Here is a 26,731-nt window from a genome sequence, read left to right on the forward strand (position 1 = left end):
GAAGCAAAAAGCCACTGAACAATTTCCAGGGAAAAAGAAAGACAATTGTTCCATCAACACTTCCATGTTTTCAGACATAGGAGTTATATCTGGCAATAGTTCAACAGAAAGACAGGAGCACCAAGAGGAGCACAGACTAAGCACTGATGTAATGGGTACATCGAACAGATGAAGCAGCTTGTAAACTGAAAACTGCCTGCTTATCAGTAGCTAAAAGGCAAAATACTCAAGTACATCCAATGCTAACATCAAAACTTGTGGTTTGCTGCATACGCTCTTCTTGCGCATTAAAGGCAAAGCTAGTAGCCCTGGCAATATATGTAAGGTCAACTGGTTTCACATTAAGAGGGAAGGGTAAGACTAAAACAATAGTCAAACACACTTGGACTGGACTATCAGGGCAAAGGAGCGAGGAGAAAAAGGATGACAGGTAAGTTAAATAGATTACGTAAAAGGAAAACAACCGATACAGCCAGGGGAAAGACACTGGGCTGAGAAAATGAGACAAAAAAAGCAAAGAGTTCCGTCTCTTGACTGGAGCAAAACAATAGTCTGGATGAGATGTGGAAAAATGGATTTCCATTTCACCACTTTCAGTAAGTAACTATGAAGCCTTTGAGAAAGGTTTTTGAATACCACACCTTCCTCCTGCCCCAAGAAAGTGATGGGATAACTGAGAGCAGCTGGGAACTGGTACCTCTCATCACAATCTCTGTGGCGGAGCTACACTTCACAACCTTCCTTTCTTGAAAGAGTTAAATGGAAACATGATGACATTTTTCTTGTTTTGTTCAATTCACTGTGTTCTTTCAATTATTTTTGAAGGTTTTAGATTTACAGCCTTCTCCTTCCATGCTAAGGCAAGTTAGGAAATGCAAAATTAAGGTGCTCTGCAGGAGCTCAGTATAAGCCCTGCCCTGATCAGAAGGTTACTTTCTTGTCGAGCAGCTCCCTTGCTTTCCTTGCATAGGCTGAACTTGCTGAATTACTATTGCTCTGAGGCAATGCAAGTCCTCCACACCAGCCTGGACTGGCCAAGCTGGCACCACCCTATCTGCCTTGCACTTTCGCTGCCTAGCAAGCCACGGCAAGGAACTGTCTGGTGGAAAAATGCTTTTCCTTTCTGAAAATAGGCATGAGCAGTGAGAGAGCATGGCCATCCCCAGCCAGCGCCTGCCCCACTCAGCTCCATTTAAAAAGCATATGAAATCTCTGCATTAGGCCTTGCTATCATAAGGCAGGCTGCCTGCGTGATTGCTGCTTGGTTGCTGCAGGTACTGGAAGATGTACGGAGAGCTGAGGCAGATAACTGGTTAAGGCAGTTGAGTGATGCCCTTGAGAACAGGATCCAGTCGCTACCTCTACCATGAAATACCTTGAAGGTGCTGCACAAATAATTTCCAAGCTTTTCACAGGCAGTCACTAATTATACATTCACCATTTTCTACATGTTTGGTGTTGGATCTTTCCTCAGACCAAAGATCTCAATGACTTGGCTTCAGCTGAAGTTACTGTGTTAAAAGCAAACTCTGAAAGGCCACCAAATGCTAATTAGGAGGTACTTTTTGACATTACCTTCTCTACGCTTCCTCTCCCAAATGGTCAGCAAATAGCTATGAAATCTTTAGGAAAAGTTCAAGCACCGCCCTGGCTTGTATGGACAGAATGGGGTGAAATAGCTGAGTGCAGCGACACACTGCCTCCTTCCATCGGGGGGGTGAGCTTCTAAAAACCAGTGCGTGCTTTTTTCAGGCATTCAGGTATTATTGTTATAAAAGCCATAGGAAGCTCATAAGAAGCTGAAGGCAGTTGTTCTGCCTTCAAAGCACAACTTGATTATGAGATCTTAAATAACAAGTCTGAAAAGTGAAGAGTAAGGCAAAAACCCCCAGCATCCTCCCTCACTCATTGAGCACAGTCTGTTCTGTGCATTGAATGACACAGGATCCTGTGAAATCCATCAAGCAATTAAAGGCCAGTATGATGCAAAAGGGGCCCATATTTAGGTTGCACAGAGCTTGACTATGAAAACAGAATATTCTTTAAGTGTTTCCTCCATACAAAGATGTATTAGTATTATGTCAGCACATGACAGTGGTAAGAGGGAAGTGCATTTGGCTATACATCATGCAAACACATTTAATGGCCACCTCCGCTCCAAATGCAAACAAACAAGAGAGGGAGCAAGGCTGCATTTTGGGGAAGCCAGCAAATAGCTGGCTGTGGCCAGGTCAGCCCCACTCATCCTCCACCCTCCTCTAGGTCAGTCCAGCTCTGATGTGAAACCACACCTTGAAGCTGTGGTTAACACAGTTCCTGCAGCACAGCCCAAATGCCTGCTGCTGTTAACAGCTGCGGTCTGGCCTCGCTCCCAGTCCCGCTCCTGTGCTAACGCCGACTGTCCACATCCAGCCGTACCCGGAGCCAACACTGGGAACCAGCCGGGCTGAAACGGGCTCCAGCTTACAGCAAAACAAAAAACTGCCACTAACATGCATGAAGAAAAAGAGTGGAAATGTCTCTTTTGGCAGCCCTGCAGGATGCAGCCACTTTAGCATCAGCCGGCAAGTCAGTCCAGCCTGCTTCCCTATCCTGTCCAACCCTGTAAAATTAATCACAAAGCATTTACAACACAGACCAAGTCCCTTGACTTCCAATACCTTGCCTGTGTGGTCAATCTATTCTCCTAATCCTGCTATGACAGCTGAATGAAGGTTTGCTCAGAGGGCTGCTTTTTCTTATTACTCTTTTAGGAAAAGCAACAAATCTACTTCCCCACCAATCGGTTCTGCAATACCTACTTCACTGCTACCTAGTATTAGTGGGGCAAGGAGCTGACAGTGGCTGGGAGCTTGTTCTGAACTCAACAAAGAAAATTGTCTACAAGCAAAAAATAGTGCTTACAGAAGTAAAATGACATCCATTTCTCACTTCATAGCCACTTTTAAATTTCAGTGTTTCTTCTGAATATCTCAAACATGTTGCACTTTCAAGGGAAAAAGAGAGCAAAGCAAACTCATAGGATGCTTGCTTTGCGTTTCCATTGCCATTTCTGTATTTCAGCACCTGAATACAGAAAAAATTACTTTCATAACAACGCTAGAGTGATTCAGTCTGTGTAAGTATATTTAAGACAGGTAAATTATTTAGGTGTCCACCAGAAATTTTAAGTAGTGAAGTGAAGAGAATGGTGAACGGAAGCTGTCTGCTGTACTTCCTAAAACAGACTGACATAACTTTTATAAACAAAAAAAACACATCAGGGTGCCTAAAATTCTTGAGATGAGGTGTGGTTTCATTCCTTTCAATCTGTAACTCTACATTTATCTCAACCGTACTTCAACTGGTGGAGTGTACATCAAGTATCCCTAAGAGACAAAGTACTACAGTATACACATGTGCCTATTTTGGAAGCAGTTGGATCACTTTTCCCTACGAGGTCAGGGTTTTTGGACCAGAAGAATAGCTCTACTGTTTGCTGTCCAGCTGAGAACAGCCTGGATTCTCTATCTTGTCCAACTCTGTAAAATTAATTGTGAAGTATTAAATCACTCCCCTTTTACTTTCAGTTAGCAGTGTGGGAAGAGGAGAGCAGGTAACAAACTCTCATATTATGACACTGAAATTTTAATAACAATCCAAAGTTTATCATCCGTTGGCAAGCCTTCCCTTTATTCATCTACTTCATTTCCCCTTCTTTTACTGGAAAGAAATTTCATGTTAAAGAAACAAGAAAAAATTAAAGTTAAAATTTCCATTTCCAAAAGACCTTTTTAAATCACTAAAATAAATTTAAAATAGATATCTTGGCTGGTTTTTCCTCACACAAATTGGCAGGCATCATAAGGCATATGGGTTTAAAGCTGACCAATCACTTTCTTCCTCTTATTTTCTTCCTCTACACTGGGCATCGAAATTCATATCCATTACTTTTACTCATCCAAATAATTCTGTGAATACTTGCCTTTTCTTGTAGAAACAAAAGGGTTTTCTGTTTTGGGGTCCTAAGCAGAAACAATTTAGAAGATATGCTTTTAAATATACTGTAATTACAGTTAGGAAAAATTTTGTTCTTGAAGAGGGTCACAAAGAAGTAGCCAAAATAAAAGCTTCAGAAGGAAATCCCCAGCTAATCTGGTGCACTAACCTGAACGGTGTGACAAAATTCCCTTTGATCGCCCATCTTTTTCCCCATCCTGATATTTAGCCTCTTTATTTAAATTTTTTGTCTCTGTGGTTACTGTAGAAACACCTAAAAATGAGAACAGCAAGGGCTAATACAGTGAACAGCTAGACAACCCAGGGTGACATGTTCAGTGATGGGTGTGAGCTGCCAGATTTTGGGATATGCACACTGCTTTTGTTCCTGAAGTTGGTGATACTGAAAAATTAATCTTCAATCTCAATCAAATGAATTTTTAATATACATCTTCAGGCTTTTTATAATCCCTATCATAGAATATCACCCAAATGACTTATATCCTACTTTGAAGATCAAGAAGTTTTGTTATCCTTACTTGACTTTTGGGAGACACAGGGAAGCTAAAAATACTGCCTAGGACTGTCAAAGCAGCCTGTGGCAAAATAGGGACTGGATTTCTGCTCCCACGTGTGCAATCAGCCACGTTCACCTGCAGCTGGACTGGATACTGCCTGCAACGTCTCCCTCAGTCCACCAGATCAGCAGCAAGCTGACCTTATCCTAGGACAGGAACCAGATCAGCAGCTGGTCAGCTTTATGGAGCTAGAGATCCATGCTATTTGCTCAAACAGGGTATCTAAGCAGCCAGCCGGAGCCGCTCAGGGAGAAGAGTTCCTGGTATGGTTCCCAAAGGAAAAAGGGGAAAGGGAAAGAACAAGAAAGCTACTCTAGGATAAGCACCTTACAAGCACGGATCCATCACTTTGGGCTGCAGTATCCAAACCTGTCTGCAATTCTGCCTGTAGCTGAGGGAGCAGGTGGATGTGCAATGAGAGGGGAACCACTGGAGATGCAATGACCACGCTGAATCCTTCAGACAAAAAACGACAGTCCTCAAGGGGTTTGTGGCATGGCAGTGTACGTCCAGAGGCAACATTAGAGATTTACTTCTCAGACACTCTTCCTTTGGACAGGATACAATGTCCATAGCTTCATATCTAAAAAGGTTTGATGAACATGCCACAGAACAAAGCAAACTGGAAAAATAAAACCTTAGACACCACAGTCAGAAAGTTATAATTTAACCTGAAAGAGGAAAAAAAAAACCACTTCATTTTTACCAGAGTCAGAATCCAGGCTATGCCAACTTCATTGGCAAGGGAAAAGAATTTCACTGGAACCGCTTATTCTTCCTTGATTATCCATCTAGATTCATGGTCCTGACTTAGATATGAGAAGATCCCACAGGTTTTAAAGGTGTTGGGAGACAGGGCAGGGGGGTATCACACTTTTCCTGAAGAAAAATAAGAGGGAATGAGGGGAGGGGAACAGAAAGAAGGATCAGCAACAGATACCTGCTTACCAGAATGAGGTTTTACCTACATTATGAATAACGCATCTCTTAGTCTTAAAAGGAGTGAGCAGTTCTAGATACGTTTGCATAAAATGTATTACAAAATACTTTAAATATTATGTGTAATATCGAGGGGGTTCTATTAACAGATACTTCTGTGAGTAGGCACCAATGGCAGATATCTAGAATAGAGAAAAAGAAAACGCTGAAAGAGGTAGAAGTGTCAGCATCATTAACTTGGAAACAAAAACGAAGATTTCAGAAACAAGTATGTGCACAGGTACTTCACTCTATAATAAAAACAGAGGAGATGCTTCTGGTGAAAAAATCGTAGTCAGGAAATGTAATATGCCAACCTATAGACATGACAGTGTACTTTGCACAGGGCTGAGAACAGTACAGACTGCAGAGCACAGGAATTGTGTTTGGCTGATACTGCAGGTTCCAAAACGAAGTTGTTTATTCAAACTATTTATAATTTTAGAAAGAATTCTGATAAATAAAAGTACAGCAGTAATATTTTTATTATTACCCTAGCAATTATTTTACTGCCTATTCTAGACAAAAATACATAATGTGCATCTCTCTTGAATTTTTCTCCAAATATTCCTTTCCAGTATTTCTTGATAAGGCCTGGAAGAAAACACAAAACCAAAAAAAACAAGTGTCACCTTTTATTTCTAAACATTTTGGGCTGCTTTTGCCCCAAGCCACATGTATTCCTGCATTTCGCAGGGGCTCTAGACACTGTGATCTGTACCAGCTGTCAGTAGTCCTTAAAAAAGAAACAATACACCAGCTGGGCACAGCCACAAAACTTTACGGGTTTCAGTCAACCTCCCATTCTTAGTGCCTCTTCCCTGGAAACACCTCTGGACTAAAAGACTACCAGAAGATCCTGCCCAGTAGTCTGTCTCCTTTGCCCTGTTAGAGTTACGAGGAGAAAAACAGGTAGCAAGAAATACATCCACAGTCTTTGAAGCTAGTTTGAAGCCGAACAGTGGGAAATATTAAACCAAACCCTACAGAAGAAGTCGCTTTGTACTCCACTGATAACATTTTGGAAGACGTCTCTTTGTTAATGCCTTCATTATTTTAAAAAAAACTCTTTGATGACTCAGCGTAGAGCCTCAGAACATATTTTTTCCTTGCTAATTTACCTTGAACAATACACTAGGTAGTTTCTCACCTGTCAACACATCCAGAAGCTTTTAATGGCTTCCTGACCTTTGACAGCTGCATATGTTTTCACATGTTCTGTTATATTTTAATCGACTAAATTTTTTTGGAATCTATCAGCCCATCATCACTAAGTCCCAACATCAAAACAAACATATATGAAAAAAATAAAGTGGTTACAGACATGACGTTGGACTTTCAGTCTAGGAAACAGGGTAACGCTGGTTGAAAGCGAGGGAAACAGGCATGGAACATCTGAACAGCCTCTTTTTTCTCTGTAAATCTGTTATATCAAATAAAGCTCAGGCAATGAAGCTGGCAAGACTTATTTTTACTCTGCTGACCAAGACCGCTAGCCTAGTTCTCTGCACATAATAATTATTCATTGACAGAAGTAATCTCTCGGGCCATGAACAAATCGCTGAAACACCCTAAGAGTAAGAAAAGACACACAGATCTTCCTGACATTTTCTGGCTTTTTTCCAACTTTTTCCCTCCCCTTTCTCATCACCTGTAGTTTTTGCAGGGGGTGCAACAGGCATGGACCTCGCTCTCTCCTGCAGTCAGCTGGAGACTTCAGCTTAAGGGTGACTCCAGGCAGGGACAGAGCAGCGCTACCACTTTGGGCTTTACTACAGATCAAACCTCTCCAGTCCCAGCAGGACAGGCCAAGGATGCGGGATCCCTGCCAGTCATCCTTAGGCTCACGGGAAGCAGATGCAACCACCAAGTGTCTGACTCAGGATGTGCAGCCCGCCAGCTGATCCGCGCTCCTCTGCCTCTCCCATGGGATGAAGGGCAGCGGGTGCTGCTGCTGGTCCCGCAGGAGCGCATCTCTGCTGCTGGCCAGCCCAAGCCTCAGCTGCACTTCTGCTTCAAACGCAGGTGCTGGCAGCCAGCAAAAGGCAAGCAGAGCTGAGTCACCTGCGAGGCTTTGTGTGTAGGAGGCAATAGCCAGGGAAGAAAAAGCCAGTATGCCTTTTTCATATGCCGCAGTAAAGCAGGTGTAAGGAGAACATTGAAACGCTGCCTATGCCAGAAGGAGCACAGCACTCATGGGAAGGCACGGAGGGCCAACTAAATGTGGTCATTGGTCTTACCTAGCCAATGTACTTAGAAATTATTTCTCCATCCAGCTGATACCTCAGTATTTCACCACAACATGCAAAGCACCTTGACTCTTTTAGCCCCATCCCTTTTCTGCCCCCCCCAAACAGAGGCAGGCAAATAACCAGTCTAAAGAAGCAGACTCCTGTGTAAGATCAGGCTTCTCCATGACAGACCCAGTTTTACACTTAATGGGCCACTGAATAAGTCCTGCAGCCAGTCAGATATTGAAGCATCAGCACCAAAATTCATCAAATGACTAACTCCTATGAATTATCTCACTTGATACTGGGCTATCAGATTAATAATTGGTACCAAGGGAAACATACAGATCACTGCCCACCACCAGCGGACAACTCTGAGATTCGTTAATTATGAAGGTACATCATAATTCTGCCTTTGGCATGGTGTGATTCAGATTTTAAAAATGCTTTCTTGGCAGCTTCCATCTAAAACTATAAATCTAAGCACAGGAATTCTGCACTTCACACTTTCTGCACAGCAAACAATAGTGACGAGAAACAGATCACTTTACATGCAATATTATAAATCTGATTTTAACTGGTGCCGTTGTACCTAAGCTTTACATATTACTTAATGTTCCATAAATTCATTAGTTGTCTTCAGGTACAGAAAAAACCCATATAAGAGGCTCACATTTTAAGTACATCACAGCATTCAATTCTTTCCAGCAATACTTAGAACCATTTAGGTTGGAAAAGACCTTTAAGATCATTGAGTCCAACCATTAACCTAACATTGCCAAGTCCCACTAAACCATGTCTCTAAGTACCACATCTACACATTTTTTAAATGCCTCCAGAGATGGTGACTCAACCATTTCCCTGAGCATCCTGTTCCAATGCTTGATCCAGTAATATGTGCCACTTTGCTGAGAACTCGTTCTCCGTCTTCGTGACTGATTTGCTATGATTTATGTATCTTCGGATTTAGAACTGTGAAATAATTTTTGAGACAGCTGAACCACATTTATCAGAAATGGAGGGGCGTTATCAAAAACAATACAAGACATGACATAATCACATATGCACCTTCCCATATCAATCAATTTCATACATTTCTCTTGCACAATATACACACTGCACCACGTGCAAACCCGTTCCATGTAATTGCCCATTACCGTTGCAATGACGGCATGCATGTGAGCGACCATGGGGAGGGAAATGCAGAAATTTTCACGTTTTGTTCACTAAATGTTCAGACTTTAATCTATGATAATGAATGGGGATTTACAAAAACAAAGAATTGCTTATGGGCCCTATAGTACAGGGTAACAGTCCAGCTAAAATAAACCTGAGCTCAACAGAAGATAAGATACTGAGTACACGGCCTGTTTTGGCACTGCATTAAGTTCTGCATGCTGTTCTCTTTTATAAGATAAAATGATTGTATTTAATTTTAACCAACAGGAGACTATTTATTAAATTACATTGTAACATTGAAAAATTGACATTAAACAAATATAAAATGTCTTCTGCTGAAATGGGAGTCCAGGCTTACATGCTTGTCAATACACAGATGTGTCTCATACTGAGTGAGTGACTAAAACTGTTGACAGAAGTGGTAATTTGCAAGCCCTGAACCAAAATCATAATACGTTGGCTTTCATTTCAAGCTGCACAGGGACCGTGTAGATGCCAGCTCAGGCCTTAACATAGGTTCAGTTAGTTTTGATAATATCCTACATGTGTTCTGTGTAGTTGTACTTTCTGCAGGCCTGGCAGCATTCAGGAATAGCATATCTACAGGATCACACAGACCTTCTTCTCTTGCTCTCACATTGCCAAGTCCATTCCAGCACCAGCAGCTCCTGTGGTATCGGTGAGAAAACGTTTCTGAATGCAAGGAAGGTGTTCATGTGAGCAGGTGTGTATGTGACCTTTGCAAAGACTGTGGTGACACAAATGGGTATAAGGCAATTGCTCGCTAGGCTTGTTCCTTTGAGGATTTTATTTGAAGACACTAAGAAGAAAACATGATTCTTATAATGAGAGCACACAGGAGCATCCTCACAAAACATCTTCCTCATTTTTGACGCATGCAGTTTTCTGGCTTCGCCCTGTCACCATCACCTTCTTTGGTCTCCTTGATGCTCTAGGAAAAATACTTCCACATCCTTAGCACCTTCAATTCCTCTAAAAATGAATTAAATGGAAGCTGAAATCATTAGCAACTTTGAGGAAGTAACTCTACACCTGACTGGACAGAGGGCCCTGAGCTAGAATCACTACAAGGCTGGCAGTTGCCTGCCTGCACATCTCAGGGGCTACCATTCAAAGTTTTTCCATGCTCATGACACATCCAGTCCATTCAGGATGACAAGCTCTGTCCCAACCAAGCACACCATTCCTGGAAAATGCATCAAAAATCAGCATCCACTGTTTGTCTGACCAGTGTGAATCAGAGCACATTTTCAAATGCATGTTCCCAGCAAGATGGATTTGTTTTTCTGCATGATTTGAACTATTGTTTTGGCATTCTCAAGGGCATGAGCTGAGACATTATTTAAACCAAAGACTTCAGGCACTAGTACAACATTTGCTATATCACCAAGGTCCATAATGGGAAGTAAGTTTTAAAATAGCAGTAGAAAGTCACAGACAGTAAGATTACATTACATAAGAATTAACATCACCAGAACCTACGCCTGAGTCTTTGCCCAGCTGGGCCTTACCAGTAACAATCAGAGGAACAAGCCCTTCCAGGCTGGGACTGACAGCTGGGGTGTCCTCACAACTCGGGGCAGGGGCCAGGAGCCAGAGTCATCTCCCACAGTTGTTCTCTAGCTGAGCAAAATTGTAAGGGCAGGGCTCCAGCATTACTCCTTTCCCTCTTCCCTGACTTTCTCTTTTTGTAACCCCAGCTTTGGACAATTTATTGTAATACCTGGCTTCCAGGATGTTTCTTGCCCTGGTTTCTACTCCAGCCCCTTGGGATCACTCACACGGCCTTGGCTTCTCAGAATCATGGTACCATTTTAAAAATAATTAAAAAAAAGGATAAACCCATCAACTTCCTAGGATAATGTTAAGCTTTTTACTTTCTTCTCACTTTCATTTATACCTCTTGCTATTCCCTGTTTTTCTCTAAATATTTCCATGTTGATTCCAAATAATCAGCTGTTCTTAACAAAGATACAGTCCCAGTCAATAGACTTCAGCTAAAAAAAAAATGACGATAGTTTCAGTAAAAACTCATAATTTTCTCAAGCAAAGCTGTAATATCACAAGCATTTATGTAATTTTAGCTTTAGCCTTCCTTGCCTGTTCTTGCAAACTGTTAAAAACACACGTGTATTTACAGATAAAAAACCTTCTGAGTTTTGGCCCTGAATGCTGCTTGCACATGCATCTTGGCAGCCAGAATTTATCCTTTTTTATTCTGCTAGCAGATAACTGACTTACCATTGCCATAAAAGGGACAGAGCTTCAAGCACAATATGAAAATTCCTGGAATGTTTCAGTCTACCCTCACTTAGCTGTTTTTCCCTTAATATGTGCACTATGAATACAAACCATTAATGTACTCATTTTTCTTCAAACTTTTGTTCTAATTCTTTACAGCCCTGTAAGTCCATACCAGTGTAATTTTTCAGCCTTATTTGGGTTTCATTGCAATCTTAGTATTTGTTTCAATGCTTTTAGATTATCAAATATTTCAACAGAATTCTTCAGTAGACTAGAAAACAAGTTCTCTTCCACTAGATAAACAACTGGACTAATAAGACCAAAAGACTTACAATATCTAGTCAGCACATAGCTATCCAGTGAAAATGGGCTAATTTGTTTTATCCCTTAGCTACAACTGAAACATTTGTCATGACCAAAAAAAAAAAAGAAAGCCTTTTATCATTCTAGTATCTGTATACTAAACTAAGGACCACATAAATTATCTATTAAAATAGAAGCAGCTAATAAAACAATACATTTCCCCCTAAGTTAGTGATTATTTGAATTAAAGATTACATACTTCACTGTGAATTTCCAACATGAATGAATATCTATAGAAATACTGCTCACTTCAGAACGGCATCAACTAGATTGATGAATTAGAACACCTTCATCCCCTAAACCATTTATAAATGCTCTATCAAGTTCATGCCCCAGTGTTAAGACACCATTTTCATGTAGAGAAGATGTAGGAGAGGGCACCTTGGCTAGAAGGAAGGTTGACCACCTTGGTGAAACCACAGACCTCCCACGTAGCCAGAGAGATTATAAATCCCACAGGAGCTGTGACAAACATGGGCATAGAAAAGGCTGGACACTGGTTTTCAAAGGTGGTGGAGGAGATCCAATGTTAGTTGCCTGAAGTTGTTTTCTTCTAGCAAATGCTAGGCAACAACACCAGACTTCTGGCACCTTTTAAAAAGTTCAGCATCTAGAACTGATCTGGGGCTTTCATCGTACCTCAATGGAGAGATGAAGCACTGAGTCTGCAAACTCGAGCTGTTCAGCAAAACCCTTCTGCTCCCACTTTCACAGCTGGACAGGGTTCTCCACTGGGGTGACAAAACTTTACCTAAAAACGTATTTCTGCTTCCCAGTTGTAGAGTTTGAAACATTCTTTAAGCAGGTATACATGGTCATCTGTTTCACAGATAGGATAATTGATAGTTTGCCCCATGCTTAATCTATAAAAGGCTCTATGCCTTCTGAATGCAAAACACCTAACGCGCTAGGCTTTTAATTAAAATATTCTAGTTCTTCCTACTAATCCTTGTGTATTAAACTGATTCTTGTATTTATTTTATAACTCTGATATTTTCTTCTGCCAGTTCCCTCTCAGCCATCTTGAAAACCTCCGTCTCAAAATGCTGTCTCTGTCACTGCTACTGGAGGATGAAAGCCACAAAAAGATGAAAGAAAATGAATTATTACTTTGCAATTTGTTTATTCTGCACTCTTGACAGCACTTTGTGTTTTGTTTTTAACATTGTTCTGTTGAAGATGCACACCCTTCCTCAGACCCAGCAAGAGGCTGTTTGCCAGCAGCAGTGAAGGTGAAGGCAGCAGGAGCGCACACAGAAAAGGCAGGGGAAAGGAGGGGAACAGAGGATGTTTAGTAGTTCTACTCTTGGATCCACCCAGGAAAAAAAAAACCCAACCTACACAAAATTCCATACAAGTAGCTGAATAACTTTGCTAAAAACACATTTACACTTTCTATTAATTAAGTTGGCACAATGTTGGGAAATCTCACGCCATTTATTTCAGAACATGTGCGAGGACAGCATCCTTTTGATCTGTTACATGAAGGTAACATAAGAAAAAAGAAATAAAAAAAAAAGAAACCCCATCTTTTTCCAACTCTTCCCTGGCTTCCTTCATTTGATCTTTGGCCATGTCTTTTTATTATGTTACTGTAAGGCAATCCAGGCCAAAAAGAAAAAAAGAGGGTTGTTTTTGCGGGCTGTGAGGCGAGGCTGACTCATCTCCACCCAAGCGCATTCGCAGTCTGCCGGCTCCCACGGCACCTGCCGCCTGCTCCCACGACTCAGCACCTTGCACCAGAACTGCACCGACGCTACTGAAACACTCCAGCACGGGTATAAAAGCAGGACTACAACTCTCTTTGGAACCCCTAAGTACAAGTTCTCTGACACTTGATGACTTGGCAAATCCCCTCACATTCACCTAAGCTAGGAAGAGTTAACACAACCTTAAGGCTTACAGTGGTTTTGCCCATGATGGAAATGCGATGGAAGCAGGCAAAATATAAGCGGTTTCGTAAGAAATACACACCTGAGATATCGGATCAATCGAAGTGGTAATAACTGAACCCAGAGCAGAACAGAGTACAGCAGAAGTACAACAGGTTGGAAGCTAAAGCGCTTTTAAATATACACTACTGTACTTTTCTTTTTCAATTTAGAGAGTTTATGCAAGCTCCTTCTTCTCTAAGAGAGCATCTCAGAGATAAAGTTCAACAGGCATCTTTTTAGTCTCTGAAACATTTACTGAAACCTGTTTAGTTATATTCCTCTCAATAGTAAATAGGAACTTAAAGCTAAAATGGACACAAATTTATTTTTATTCAATCTTTGATCATCCTTCTCCTGTTTTTATCTGTCAGAAAGTAACAACACACAGTGGCTTTTTAAAATATTTTTTATATTTTGCACTTATATTCCTTAAGAAGAACACATCTGCCATTTTCTTTACCACAAGTCACTTCAGATTAGACTAGCATAATGATAGTAATTGACATACTGACAATGTTTTAATTTGTCCTGTGTTTTACTTCCGCATTGTCCAAGATACAGCTCGATAAAGGCTCTTGGAGGGCTAATGCCACATACTCTTCTGATGTATTAAATCACCAAGAATAATTCCAGCTGCTCACAACTCAGAGGATCAAAAATTTATCTTCTCACAGACATCATTAAATTGCAGCATTATTTCACACCTTCAGCTACTCATTAAAGGCACAAGTCGCTATTTCAGTCAGGTCATAGGCCACGCCCAAATTCTTCCTCTTGACCAAATTTTGCAAGGTGTTACAGGCCTTTGTGATGGAAAAGTCAAAAGGAAATTCTGGGAAGGGAGCACTATGTAACTTTTAAACACTGATGAAGTAACTCAATTTATTCTCATGTTGAGGTTGTTGAATCTTCCTTTGTTTAGTCTAGTTCTATAAAAAGAAAAATACTCATAAGCCTGTCCCTAGAGATGATTTCTGATATTTTAAAAAAATTGTCTTAGCTGCCTGCAGCAGCTATCCTACATTTCCCTATGTGACAAGGCAACTGACAGTATACATACAGCATAACCTCAGGCATTATATAAATTAATTATATCCCTGGATCATATACGCCAAGCAATGAAACAGTGCAGTAGTCCAGCAGGCATTTGATACACACAAACGCTCAGACGCGAAAACTGTGCTACTTGGGATGACGGTCCAGGAACGCACTTGCGTGTGCTGACGTTCAACAGCTAGCTCCAGGAACAAAGTTCACCAAGGTGAGTCAGGAGTGACTGCTCAGGGACCACATTCTCCAACGCAGCTGGCAGCAAACTGGTATGTGTTCCCAAAACAGCCTACCCTTCTCTCCTGACTCCAGCACCTTGTGTCGTGATGCTGTAGAAAAGGTGGCCAGAGGGAGAGGGGAAGCAGGCATGAAGGACAGCAGGGATTGGATGTTCTCCTGGGAGAAACCAGGAGTCACCAGGCCTGCCCCCTTGCTCACAGAAGTGCCCGTGCATTTTGTTCTGGATATATATTGACTAAATTACTCCCCTCTGCTGGGGGCAGATGGACAAACCCATGACTGCCCCTTCCCTGGCAAATGCTCCTCGCCTTGGGCTGGAAGACCACCTTCCTACCCAAACTCCCATGGCCCTCTGCGGTGCAGCCTCGGCTGCTCCAGGCCTCACACCCTTTCCTGCCAAGCCACCTCACCCCAACAGGAAGAAAGGGAGTGCTGAACTTCTCTTCTTCAGACCCTCCCACACCCTACCATAGCCTGGCAATGGGAACAGAGCCCCGCTTCCCATTTCCCTGTGAAGCCCTCTAGCCCAAGAGGTGCTTAACTTATTGCAAGTCATTTGGGTCTCTCCTTCTGGCCACATTTTCTGAATTGAAGTGACCATATCTCCACCCTGAACTAAAACCTGTCAGGGTTTGTTAGACGTGCCCTTGGTATTGACAAGTCCTTAAGGACATGCCGGGACAGGGACGTCAAATGGCCTTAGGGGATAGCTCTCTCAGCATCAAAGACAGTAGCAGCCCTAGACACAAATGGCTGCAGAAGGCAGATGCCCAACCCAGCCTTATTTCACTAGTAAAAGCACACCCAAGTAAAGTGCTGTCAGTCATTCAGACTAAGTCATACGACTTCTCTTCAGCTACATGCCAAACACCCAAGTCATTTCTTTTATCTGCTCTCGGTTTATGTGCCTTGTACTTCTTCATCTCAGTAAACCATGTCTTTAACAAAAAAGGAACAGGAAAATTGCTCAGACTAATTGGAAGCAATTTATTTTTTCACTTTTGGCCTAGAATTCCATGTGTCAGACTGCAGTCCCAAATACAATTTAAAAATAGGAGGGGTGACACAAGGAAGGTGTGAGGGTGACACAGCAGAGCTGCCTCTGCCCAGCCATGGACAGGGCACCCCTTCCCAGATGGGGCTTACTGGGGGGACAGAAACCTCCTGGCCTCCCACCAGTGTCCCCAGCTGCTACCACAAGCCGGCTCAAACAGCGCTGGTGGAATGAGCACTGCCCCTGTGGAAAAAAATGTGCATGCTTTTATCACTGTTTTGGCCTGCCTTCTCCTAGTAGTTGAATAGAGCTTGCTCTCAGCTCTGGCCCAGCTCCCATTTTGCCAACACTAAAATTGGAAAGGGAGATGGGCTGGGAACTCGGAGAGGCCGCTAAGCCCACCGCCGAGCGGCAGCAGAGAGGGCATCACCTCCATTCCCCGAGCATTACACGGCAGCCAGCCCACTTGCATGGAAGGCGACTTGCCCCAGGGCCCAAGAGCAGCGGGAAGATCTTGCTCCATTGCAGAAGGCACAGGGACGGGCGCTGCAGCGGCACCGACAAGGTACCGAAACATGAAACCAGGATTTCCATGGCATTGTCATCTCTCAACGAAGCAGTACTAATGTTAGGAAATGGACTTTCTTCAAAGGAAATGGCAGCCTGAAGAGTGTCAGAAATGAGAGCCCCCGCAGAGATCCATCAAAACAAGCTTCTCCTGTAACCGTCTCATGGGAGCAGTCTCTCAGGCTGACCTGGAAACATCTTAATCTACTGCCCTGTCTTCCACTCTGCTCTCCTTGTAATTTGAAAATTAATCTCCTGAGAAGAACATAGAACAGTACAAAAGCCCAGATTAGCTATAATTAATATATTAATTAAAATTGGTCAACGTAAAAAAACACTGAGCTTCCAGTGCCACATCTGGGTGCATTCTATAGTGCCACATTACAACCTGCGGGAGCTGCGATGGAGCAGCTCCCTTCTCTGTGCTCAGGCACGTGATCCTGCTGGGAGCTGGCTGAAGGCTGGCTTTGCTACGTCAAACGCCTCTGTGAGAACAGTCCTTCCAAATTTCCTTGTATGTATTTAATCACAGATATGTCCGTGATAAAAACAATTTTTCACACTGCCAGCCCCGTTACGCTGCAGAATCGCCACCGACAACATAGCACAGGCTGCTTCTGCTATGTTTGCATTCACGGGCACTGTCAAGTCTCAGTTAGTTACCCTGGCACAACCACGGTGCACATATGAAGAAACATTTTTTTTCCTGTGAGGGTGGCCAAGCACTGGCATGGGTTCCCCAGAGAGGCTGTGGAGCCTCCAACCTTGGAGGTACTCAAAACCCAGCTGGACGTGGCCATGGGGAGCCTGCTGTAGCCAGCCCTGTTCTGAGCAGGGGGTTGGAGTAGAGAATTTCCAAGGTGGCCTCCAGCCTCAGCAATTCTGTGATGAAGGCTATGGGACAAATAAAAACATGACAAGACTGTGGCTGCACAAATAACAGATTTTTTTTTTTAATACAGCTAATATCAGCTATTTTAGAGCAGGAAAAAACCAGCATCATTTTTTTTGCAGGAGAAAAGCATTTGCTCCATTCAGCCCATCGCAAACAATACTGCATACAACCTTGCCTACGACGCAGTCCTCTGCTAACATGCCTGCTCTTTAAATGCGAATGGGGGGAACTGGTTCATCTGAGGACAATGTGAGCAATGGGCCAGCTCTGCCCACCCTCCAAAAGGAGAAGTTAGAGGTCCTGCCCAGGTGTACAGTGGATCACACCACCCGGCCACAGTCACTCAGAGGCATCAGCCTGGCTCAGGAACCTCCAAAACCTCCAAAGAGAAGCTCCTCGACCACCATCACACCCAGTACACTGCCATCCAACAACAGTCTCCATCGCCTTTTGGGTAGTTGCAGGTGACAGGCAACAGTGTGGAGCTGGGGGCAATGCCAACAGAACTGAGTTGATTGAAAGGCCACCCATGTACGGCTGAAAGTTTCTCTAAGGCAACAAAAGTGCAAGGCGCTCAAGTCCCACCACATACTTGTGTTTCCCAGTGGTGCTGATGAGGAAGTGTAAATCTGCAGTCAGCATGGCGCAGAAACCGTGGGGATAACTTCATAATATAATTAACAGCTCCAGATTACATTTTAAAGGAATCTTGATTTTAAATAAAACAATTTATCCAGCACATAAAGGATGCTTCTAAAGCAGAGCCTCTTCAGAGTTGCTACAGGAGACTTGTAATTGTATAATTGATGTTAAGGTTTGTATCTTCTTTTAACAAGCACATCTTCCCAATGTAGTTATCTGTCTTTGACTGACAGTCATGGTTTACCCAATGACTTTGCTTAACAGCGCAAGACAGGAGCATATCTCACAGGCAGATACTTACACCTCTAGGAATACCAAATTCAGAACTCAAACGTGAATCATTTAGTTCAAAAGATTTTAATTAATTAAAATTAATTATATCCTGAAAGGAATACAGTTTAATCAGCTTAATGCCATGATGGGTGAATCGCTTAAGAGGTGCATCACCGAGTGATTTACTGCAACCACAGTGAATCTGATACTATCAGCCTAGGAGCAACAGATCAGACATCATAAGTTCAGTGCATTTCTGGCTTCATCTGATTCAAGGCATACATACAGTCCCCATGGTCACACAGAGATCTCATAATTCATTATAGAACCTAATTTCACCTGAAACTGCAGAAAAAGAGTTTAAAAGCAACACTTTCCAGCGTTTCCTTTATCGACTACTCATACAAGATCCTACATTTATAGCAGAAAGCATGACAAAAACCCATCTGCCCATGGCTACAGGAGAGTTTTCTGCACCCCTGATTTTCACTACTGCATGGACTTAATCAAATGCAACAAACCAAGGAGACAGGAAAAGACAGCCTATTTCAAATTATGATGCCAACTACTCTTTACTCAGAGGTACAGAAGGAACTGCACAAATACTTCAGGAGTGCCAGGAAAGAGGGTCCTCTAACTTAAGGACAGGGGGTAGCTAATATCTCAGTGATAAAATTAACTCCCTGAGCAAAACTTTCAGACTAGTTGCATACTTTCGATTTTAAATGTCTGAGGCTGAATCTGCCTCTATCGGGAAAGGTGCCAAAACTCAACTATAACCATTAACATCAGGATCCTTCCTGGTCTCCAGCCTGCTGCCCATCGCGGGGGTCAAGGGCAAAGAGCACAGCGCTTTGAGTCCAAGCAGCCAACCCCTTCTCTTTCCTTTTTTCTTTCCTTTTTTTTTTCCCTACAAAAGTTCAATTTTTTTTTTTTTTTTTTTGTTACCGTGGAGAAGGCACAACTTGCTACTTTTAAGTCCCGGGTGGGTGCGTGCTTTCTATTCCCTCCCCAGCCAGCGGCGCTCCTTGCCGAGCCGTGGGAGGGCGAGAGCGCGGCGGGGCCCGTCCCCGTCCCCGACCCCGTCCCGCGGCGCGAGCCCGGACCCCGCCACCCGCCCGTGGGGAGGCCGGGCTCCCACGCGTGGAGCCGGCCGCCCCACCCCGCCCCCGCGGAGGGCCGGCGAGGGGGCGCAGCCCCACGGCAGCCGGGCATCCCCGCCGAGCCCACCTGGCCGCTCCACCCCTCCGAGAGCGGAGGCCCCGCGCAATTCAGGCGTGGGGCAGAGAGCCGGGCTCGCTGCGCCGGGGCACCCCGTCCCCTGCCCCGTCGAGTGTCCCGCGTGGGCGCCCCGTCGCGCAGCCCCGGGCAGCCGCATCCCCCCGCGTACTCACCGCGGCAGACACGGCGCTGAGCTCGGCGCTCAGCAGCAGCCCGAAGCCCACCCAGAGCCGCATGCTGCCGCGACGACCCGCACCGCGTCGTGGGTCCCTGGGCGGCGGGGCGCCGGCGGCTCAGCGAGGGGCTCGGCGGGGCCGTCCCCACATGCGCGCCTCTCCCCTCCGCGGCGGCCGCGGCGCCTGCAATGCCTCGGGGGCGACGGACTCTCCGCGCCGTAACCGATGGGCGGCGGCAGCCCCCTCTCCTCCCCCCGGGCGGGGACCCTGGGAGGGCGCAACGGCGCCCGCGCCCGCTCCCCGCCGGCCGCCGTTGTTCCTCCTCCTCCTCCTCCTCCCCCCCGCCGCGGGTGGGTGGCGGGACGGGAGGAGGGGGGGGCGGGCGGAGGGGGGAGGCGCGCCGCTTCCTCGCCCCACACGGTCGCGGCCGCCCGGGAGGGCACGGCAGCGCGGCGGGCGAGGGTGCGCGGCGGCTGCGGGGCCGGGGCCGGGGACCGGGGCTGGGGGTGCTGGGTGTGCCCAGCCCACCGGGGTGGCGCCCCCGCGGGTGGCCGGGCGGCGGCGGGACACTGCGACACCCCCACCCCCGTCCCCGCCGGGTCGGGGCGGCCGGCGGGGCCGCTCCCTGCCCCGGCAGCGGCGTGGCCGAGCCCGGAGAGCCCCGCCGCGGGGAGCGGCGTTACGTGCGGGCTCTGCTCTTGCTTTGCAGGGGCGGCCGTCCGGCGGGAGGAAGCCCCGAGCCGAGCCCCCGGGCAAGGAAGGAGCGAAAATGGACATCTCGCTGCTTCCCGGTGCACGTATTTTTATTTGTCAGTAAGTAATTCCGCTCGGCAGGCGCTTGGAAATAACTCATTTAAAGTCGTATTGTCACCTTGAACTGCAGGGTTTTACCACGTGCTTGTTTTCTGCGAGCTTAAAACAATATCGCTCTTATTCACCTTTCCCTGCAGGGATCTGGGGCTTCTGCTGATCCTGATGGAAGTCGTGCTGTCAGCCGTCAAAGTGGATGCTGTAAGTAAAACGTCTTATGACTTTTACTGAGGAAAGAGGAGGAAAAAGCAGTTTCCTTGGCACCGGAAAGTGAGGAGCTGCATTTTCCTTCTTGCCAGATGGCTTATCTATCATTCCACTAAAAGAAACAACCAACAAATCATCTCTGCAAGCCTTAGAGATTACTGCCTTCAACAAAATGATGTTTAACAGAGGAGCGTGAGGCTTCAGTGTCAGGTTGTTTGAAGTATTCCACTGTTACTTTTGCTCAGATCGGGTAATTTGTTAAAGCGATAGCAAAGCAAGCCCCAGAACATCTTCATTTTCATAAGAAAAGCACCGAGGCAGATGGGTGGGACAAAAATACAGTGCTATAGATACCAGAGAGTACTTTGGAGAAGTTAACCTGCAGATGAAATATCTTCAGTTAAGTACAGACCTCCTCTGAGGACTGAGAAGTCAAAGCTATGGCTGAATTTTACAAATCAGAGGCATGTCTATACATAAATTGTTTAAATTGTTAAATCCAAAAATGAACATTAGGAAGTTAGGTGCTAGATGGGTGGTTGCAACTCTCCACTTGAGGTGTCGGTGTAATCAAAGTAGAAGATACTAAACTCTTGGGTCTTTGTCACAAGGATGTGAAAGACGGTAACATATATGGGAGTGCAACATTTGCCTGTTGCAAAGCTTGGTGAATATAAAGGAAAGATTTTCATTAATGAGAGCAGGCATTGGACCAGGCCTGGGTACCGCAGGCTGAAAGGTTGCTGAGGCTTGTGGCTGCATTTGTTAGGCAAGGCTCTGTGGTCACGTGCAAGTGGGTCCTTGATTCCATTTTTTGCAAAAGCTATCCTACTTATATTTTAATCCTACTGTCTCCAACCTTCACCTCTTTTTTATGACTTTGCACTCCTTACAGATACCGGATGTGGTTCCATCTTTGTGGTAAGATGGTATAATATATTAAGAAATGGGAAGTATTAGGGCTTTTGCAGCAAGTGTTGAGACAGATGATACTTTTGCGCTCAGGCTGCACTTGGCAGGTACAGCTTGCCATGGCTGGTTGGTCTCTCCACATGGTGGCTGAAGGAGAGGTGGCAGACTGAGGGCCCACAGCCCCACAGGAAGGGATGCGGGCGAGGACCTCGGGTGTCACATGCTACTTTTCTTTGCCATGTTTTTATAAAAACATCATTCTGCTGAGTAGCGCTAAATGGATGATAATATTACCACGCGTTACTGAAACCAGGGCAGGCTGGTGATAACAGATGCGGTTTAGTCCCAGTAATGGAATCACTGGGATCGGTTGACATAAAAAGGTGACATCTGTGGTGTGACTCTGCTTTTTATGAAGTTGTGCTGTAGCGTGCATAGCGTGATACCTGAGCTTTAGCTATAGCATGGGCTAATTCTTTCTCCTTCATGTTCTTGCTTGTAGAACACAGGCTGTGGTGTTAATATAGAAGTAAACCTCCGAGGTGTTCCAGTTACCTCAGTTAGTGGATGCAGTCTGGTCACGGCTGCTTGAATCTCCGCATGCTGGTTTTCCCAGTGTATCTTGGAAGAGCAAACTGGCCTGCCTGGAGGTCTAATTTCCCTGATTTAACAGTTCCTAAGGTGAGGGCTGTGTAGGAGATGCAATGCCCCAGTGAATGTGAATGAGAAAGTTTGCTCATGTTTCCATGAAAAATTAGAGCAACATTGCCACCAGAATATTTATCCTCTCTTCTACCCGTATGCTGCTCCCTTCCCTTGGCCAGCACAGGTCTTTCTGTAGTCGTGTGGTGAACTGAATTGGAAAATTACTCATTTAAACTAATCAGCCCCCAAAAAGAGAAGAGGGGTGAGAGCTACCTTTAGCCTGGATCAGATCACCACTGGTATTCATAGAAACTTGGGCTGGCCAGGGACTGGGAGCAGGCAGCTGGGGGTGGGAGGAGGGGTGGGCTTGCTCCTTATGGTGACAGCTCTGGTCGAGTGGGTTTGCAAAGTGACAAAGTAGGTGTGTGTGGGAAGCAGCAGCACCTGAGTAATTGCAGGTGGGTTGCTGGCCATTGTATTCTTTATATTGTAATCCTGTTTGTCATGTTGAATCGTCTATTATTTGTTACACGGGTTAATGTGCTAATGTTATGAAGTGTTTTATTACTTTGGTTTAAAAAAACCTGCTATGAATTATTAAAGTCTGTGGGACCAGATCTTAAAAGTCATGGTTCTGCCTGTAACGAGACAAGCAGAGCTGCTGAGTTTGACAGCAACATATATATATATATATATATATATATATATATATACACACGTGTGTGTGTGTGTGTGAATGAATTGCAGCTGCTGGAGATAAGTGTTGTTGAATGAGTGGAATTGCTTATAGGAAGAAACTGGAATGACATTAAGGAGAAAGCCAGGGAGGAGGGACAGAGAAAGAAGGGAACTCAGAGCATTTGACTGGATGTCTTGCCGGGCAGGCTGCTGCTATCTGTTAGGGAGACAGATGTTTCTGAGCAAAGAAAGAAGTGAGAGGAAGAAAAAGGAGTAGGATGTATAGGATACCAGAGGATTGGGGAAGAAGAAATGGTGTCTCTAGCAAGAGGAGAGGATGCTGTTTGCAGGCTTTAAGAGAACTAAGGAAAAACAGTCCCTGGATGGAAATGCTAGGAGAGACAGCCAAATGGAGTGGATCAGGCTTCAGTTATCTTTAGCGCTCTTTGGCGTACACTGGCTGGCGATGTTAAAGGCCCCAAATACCTTTGGAACTATTCTAAATTGTAGATTTAAATATACAGCTGTCTTAAAATTAGGTTATGTTAACTACCCAAAGTTTAGCCAAGTTTGCAGATACCTTCGCCCTCTTTCTGTCCCTGCAAATGTATTGCATCCAAAATGTAATTCTTGGATTTTTTTTTTTCTTTTTAGAGAGAATGTGTCTTTTGCTAATGATGATTTTTTTTCTGTTTTGTCTTTCCCAAAGCATGCTTCTTCCTAAGTAGTTTTGTAACTTTTGATGACTTTGTTGGTGCCCCCTCAGTACATTTTGTAAACTTCCCCTAATGAAGACCACTTATTTTTCCCCCCAAGCTGTAGTCTGGTGGGAGCAATGGAATCCCAGAAAGAAGGAAATGATTGTCAGATACAAGAAAGAAAACCGAGAGAGGATAAGTTAGAATAACATTTGCAAAAATAACTACAACAGATCACAACTGTTAAAAAGGAGAATGTATATAGGTGTCTAGAGAGACTTAGAAAGAAAACAGAGTCAAAGTAGCTCATGAGGTACAATTTTCTTGACTTATCTGACATTGTAAAGGAATATATTAAGGGGAACGGCATCAAAAGTGAGAGAAGCAACAATCTTTAAAACGAGGATAAAGCCAGCAGTACTATGTACTTCCTTCTGTCGACTTCGTAGTGAAATTAGATTACTGACACAGGTGCCTAAGTTAATGCTCTAAGTTAAAATGTGTCAATGCTCTGTGGCTATCTTACATCCAAGTTTTCCCAGATGTGTCCTGTTTTATTCCATTTGGAAACTTTTGTCTGGTTGAAACAGGAGGACTTTTTACGTTAAGCCAGGATTTCCAGGCCAAAAGGAGCCAGGGTGGGGTAGTCACTCAGTCCTTCCTGCTCGGCACGTCCACTGTGAATGTATGCACTAGGATGACAGTGTGTAAAATGTAATAGTGCATGCATTGCTTCACGGGTGATCTAGGAATGAATCGTCAATCTGACGTATCGATTTCTTCTGCCACGTTACTTAGTGCATGCAAAGAGAATCTATCTCCTTGTGGAAATACTGGACTCCCTACCTGCGCACTGCTTCAGAAATAGCTCTGCCTAGGAGATGCCCCAAACAGAAACATGGCAATCCTATTTTAGAACAACTTAATTTGAGGTATTTCCATGCTTGAAGACATGGCTTATTTATGGCTGTTTAAATAAGCGTAGAGTTAGGCTCATCTTTGAGTAAGATTGGAGTTTCATAAAAAAATGGGACAGAGTAATGACACCTTGCAAAAAAAACAGTATTTCAGAAAGCCTCCCAGCACATCTCTTCACTTGGTTCAAAATCTCTTTGAACCCTCAAAGAATTATTGGGTAGTTCAGAGAGGACTCTTTCTGCATTCAGTCATGGAGCTGTGAAGAAGGGGCAGCTCTGTTAAAGAACTTCGAGAAGTCCCGAATGAAGGAAGTGGCATCTAGGCAGCTACAACAGGCAAAACCCCTCACTTCCTCCAACACCAACAGTCCTGCCTTGATCTGGCAGTGGTGTTTCCATGATGTAGATGGGCAGCAGCACGGCTGCCCAAATGGGATTTTTGTTTTGTCTTTTATTAGAGCCAGGATTTCACCTGTCAGCAACCATGTGATGTCCAACAGACTAACACACTCACTGCAAGTATCGCATACATGGAAATGTAGTCATGGACCACAGCTATCAATTCCTTATTTCTGATCCTTTCTTTCTCGATGCTGTCTCCTCCACTCATCAGTAAGAGTTTTCTTAAAAGTCTCCTTCCCTTGTTATTCCTGAAACTCCTCCTTGAAATTCTTTTTTGCTGCCATGCCTATGAAACCAGTACTCATCCTAATTTCTTAATGAATTCATAATTCTTCTTAGGATGATTTTGTCAAGAGCCTGTTCTGCTATGTCTGTGTGGATTCAATGAGAAAGGCTTTTCTTTGTATACAGTCATATCCTAACGCTGATTCAAGTTATTCATTCAAGGACTAGAGACAGGTTACACCAAAAGCAGTATATGGTGTGTCCCTGGAGTTAACCATGAGGAAGAGGATCTTGTGCGTGGCCATGTTCTTTAATCCCTCAGTGGAAAGCCACACATGGAGCCTTTTACTTACTTTTTCTTGTGAGCAGATCAGAAGCATGCTCAATTAATATGTGCAGTAATATAGTTGGAGTAATTCTGGTTTTTGGAGTTATTAAATGGCATCTTGTATGGTCATGCTGAATTTGATAGGAGAGAGAGAGTTCTGTCAGCTTCCCATATTTCTCCAAGGTTAAAATGTTGATAGAGACAGACAAGAATCCAGACAAGGTAAACTAACATACAAAAAAAGATCTTGTTATTTTCGTCACCTTTCTTTGAAAGTAGCTGAAGTGGTTTCAAAAATACAACATTGCTCTTCCTTGAGCTTTTAAAGTAGCACATCTGAGTTTTATTGTGTAGTAATTGTACCACAGGAAGTCTTTATGCATTATGGTACTAAATCTACCATGTATTTTTTAAATTTTGTGAAAAAAATTATTTATAAGTCCGAACACATTTGCCTTACCCAAAATGTAAAGCTGCGTTGGGGCTTATTCAGTTATTCTATGAGCAAACATATTTGTTATAAATATTTTAATTCAGTAGTTCAGGGCACGGTTTGTATTAGTGGATCTTTTTTTTTTTTTTTGTAGTAATGAATTTCTTGTTTGAGATCAGGCTATTCTTTATTAGTTCTTTGCTTTTGTTTTTCCAAGCCAAAAATTGGTCGAGGAGTGGAACATTCTTTGTATTGTATTATACCGATCCAAGATCTTGGGAGAGTTCAAAGTTAATTTAGTAGCTTACAGTTACAATATCTTTGCTTGCCAAAGAAGGCAGCTTATCTTCTCTAACCCCTTCTGCCTTAGGAAGCTAATGCCTTGTGCTATTCGCAGTACCTTGTTTTCTCCAGAAGAGCAAAAAGCACAGTGAAATTTGCAGTATTTCTTGATGTTTATCAACAGTTCTTTTCTTTAAAATGGCAGCAGCTAGTTGACAGCAGCAGCTGACTCAGCTCACAGTGAAAGTATGTGATTTTTATCATGCAAACATTTCTGAGTGACTAAGGACCGACATTGTTGATTTTCACATTCCCTTTTTTGTCCGTTTGGAAGCTGAAAGTGCTGGGTGCAAGGGTAGCTCCTTGTTTTCGGACCCTAGAAATGGTGTGTAGCAAGGGAAAAGCTCTTGAAGAGAAGTTGATGAGCAAACTTGCTTTTCCATGAGCAATTGCACATACTTCACCTGTTGAAGTATTTGCAGCACAGTTTCCCCTCTTCAATGAGGCTACTGCATTTTCTGAACACATGTGCGTCAGTTTGTACATCTTGGGAACAAGGGAGACATGGACATGCTTTCCTCAGCAGCAGTGCAGTGTGCTGCTCCTGGGAGACAGGACACCGGGGAGGGC

The 26,731-nt window shown here is 44.0% G+C and overlaps 2 protein-coding genes across 4 annotated transcripts in view; one reads left to right on the forward strand and one right to left on the reverse strand.

Moving 5' to 3' along the window:
- COL4A1 (collagen type IV alpha 1 chain) overlaps nucleotides 1–19,764 on the reverse strand; it is a 130,856-nt gene extending 111,092 nt beyond the window's left edge. For both annotated transcript variants that reach the window (XM_075090781.1, XM_075090788.1), the window contains exon 1: nucleotides 19,562–19,764. In XM_075090781.1, coding sequence (XP_074946882.1) covers nucleotides 19,562–19,624 — 63 coding nt within the window. In that variant the 5' untranslated portion in view covers nucleotides 19,625–19,764. The remainder of the gene's footprint in view (nucleotides 1–19,561) is intronic.
- Nucleotides 19,628–26,731, forward strand: part of COL4A2 (collagen type IV alpha 2 chain) — a 149,359-nt gene continuing 142,255 nt past the window's right edge. Inside the window, exons 1-3 of one of the 2 annotated variants that reach the window (XM_075090759.1) lie at nucleotides 19,628–19,914; nucleotides 20,274–20,377; nucleotides 20,515–20,575. In XM_075090759.1, the coding sequence (XP_074946860.1) occupies nucleotides 19,753–19,914; nucleotides 20,274–20,377; nucleotides 20,515–20,575 (327 nt within the window). In that variant the 5' untranslated portion in view covers nucleotides 19,628–19,752. The other variant, XM_075090769.1, reaches the window with a different exon arrangement.

The sequence above is a fragment of the Phalacrocorax aristotelis genome, chromosome 1 (assembly GCF_949628215.1).
Source record: "Phalacrocorax aristotelis chromosome 1, bGulAri2.1, whole genome shotgun sequence".
NCBI lineage: Eukaryota > Metazoa > Chordata > Aves > Suliformes > Phalacrocoracidae > Phalacrocorax > Phalacrocorax aristotelis.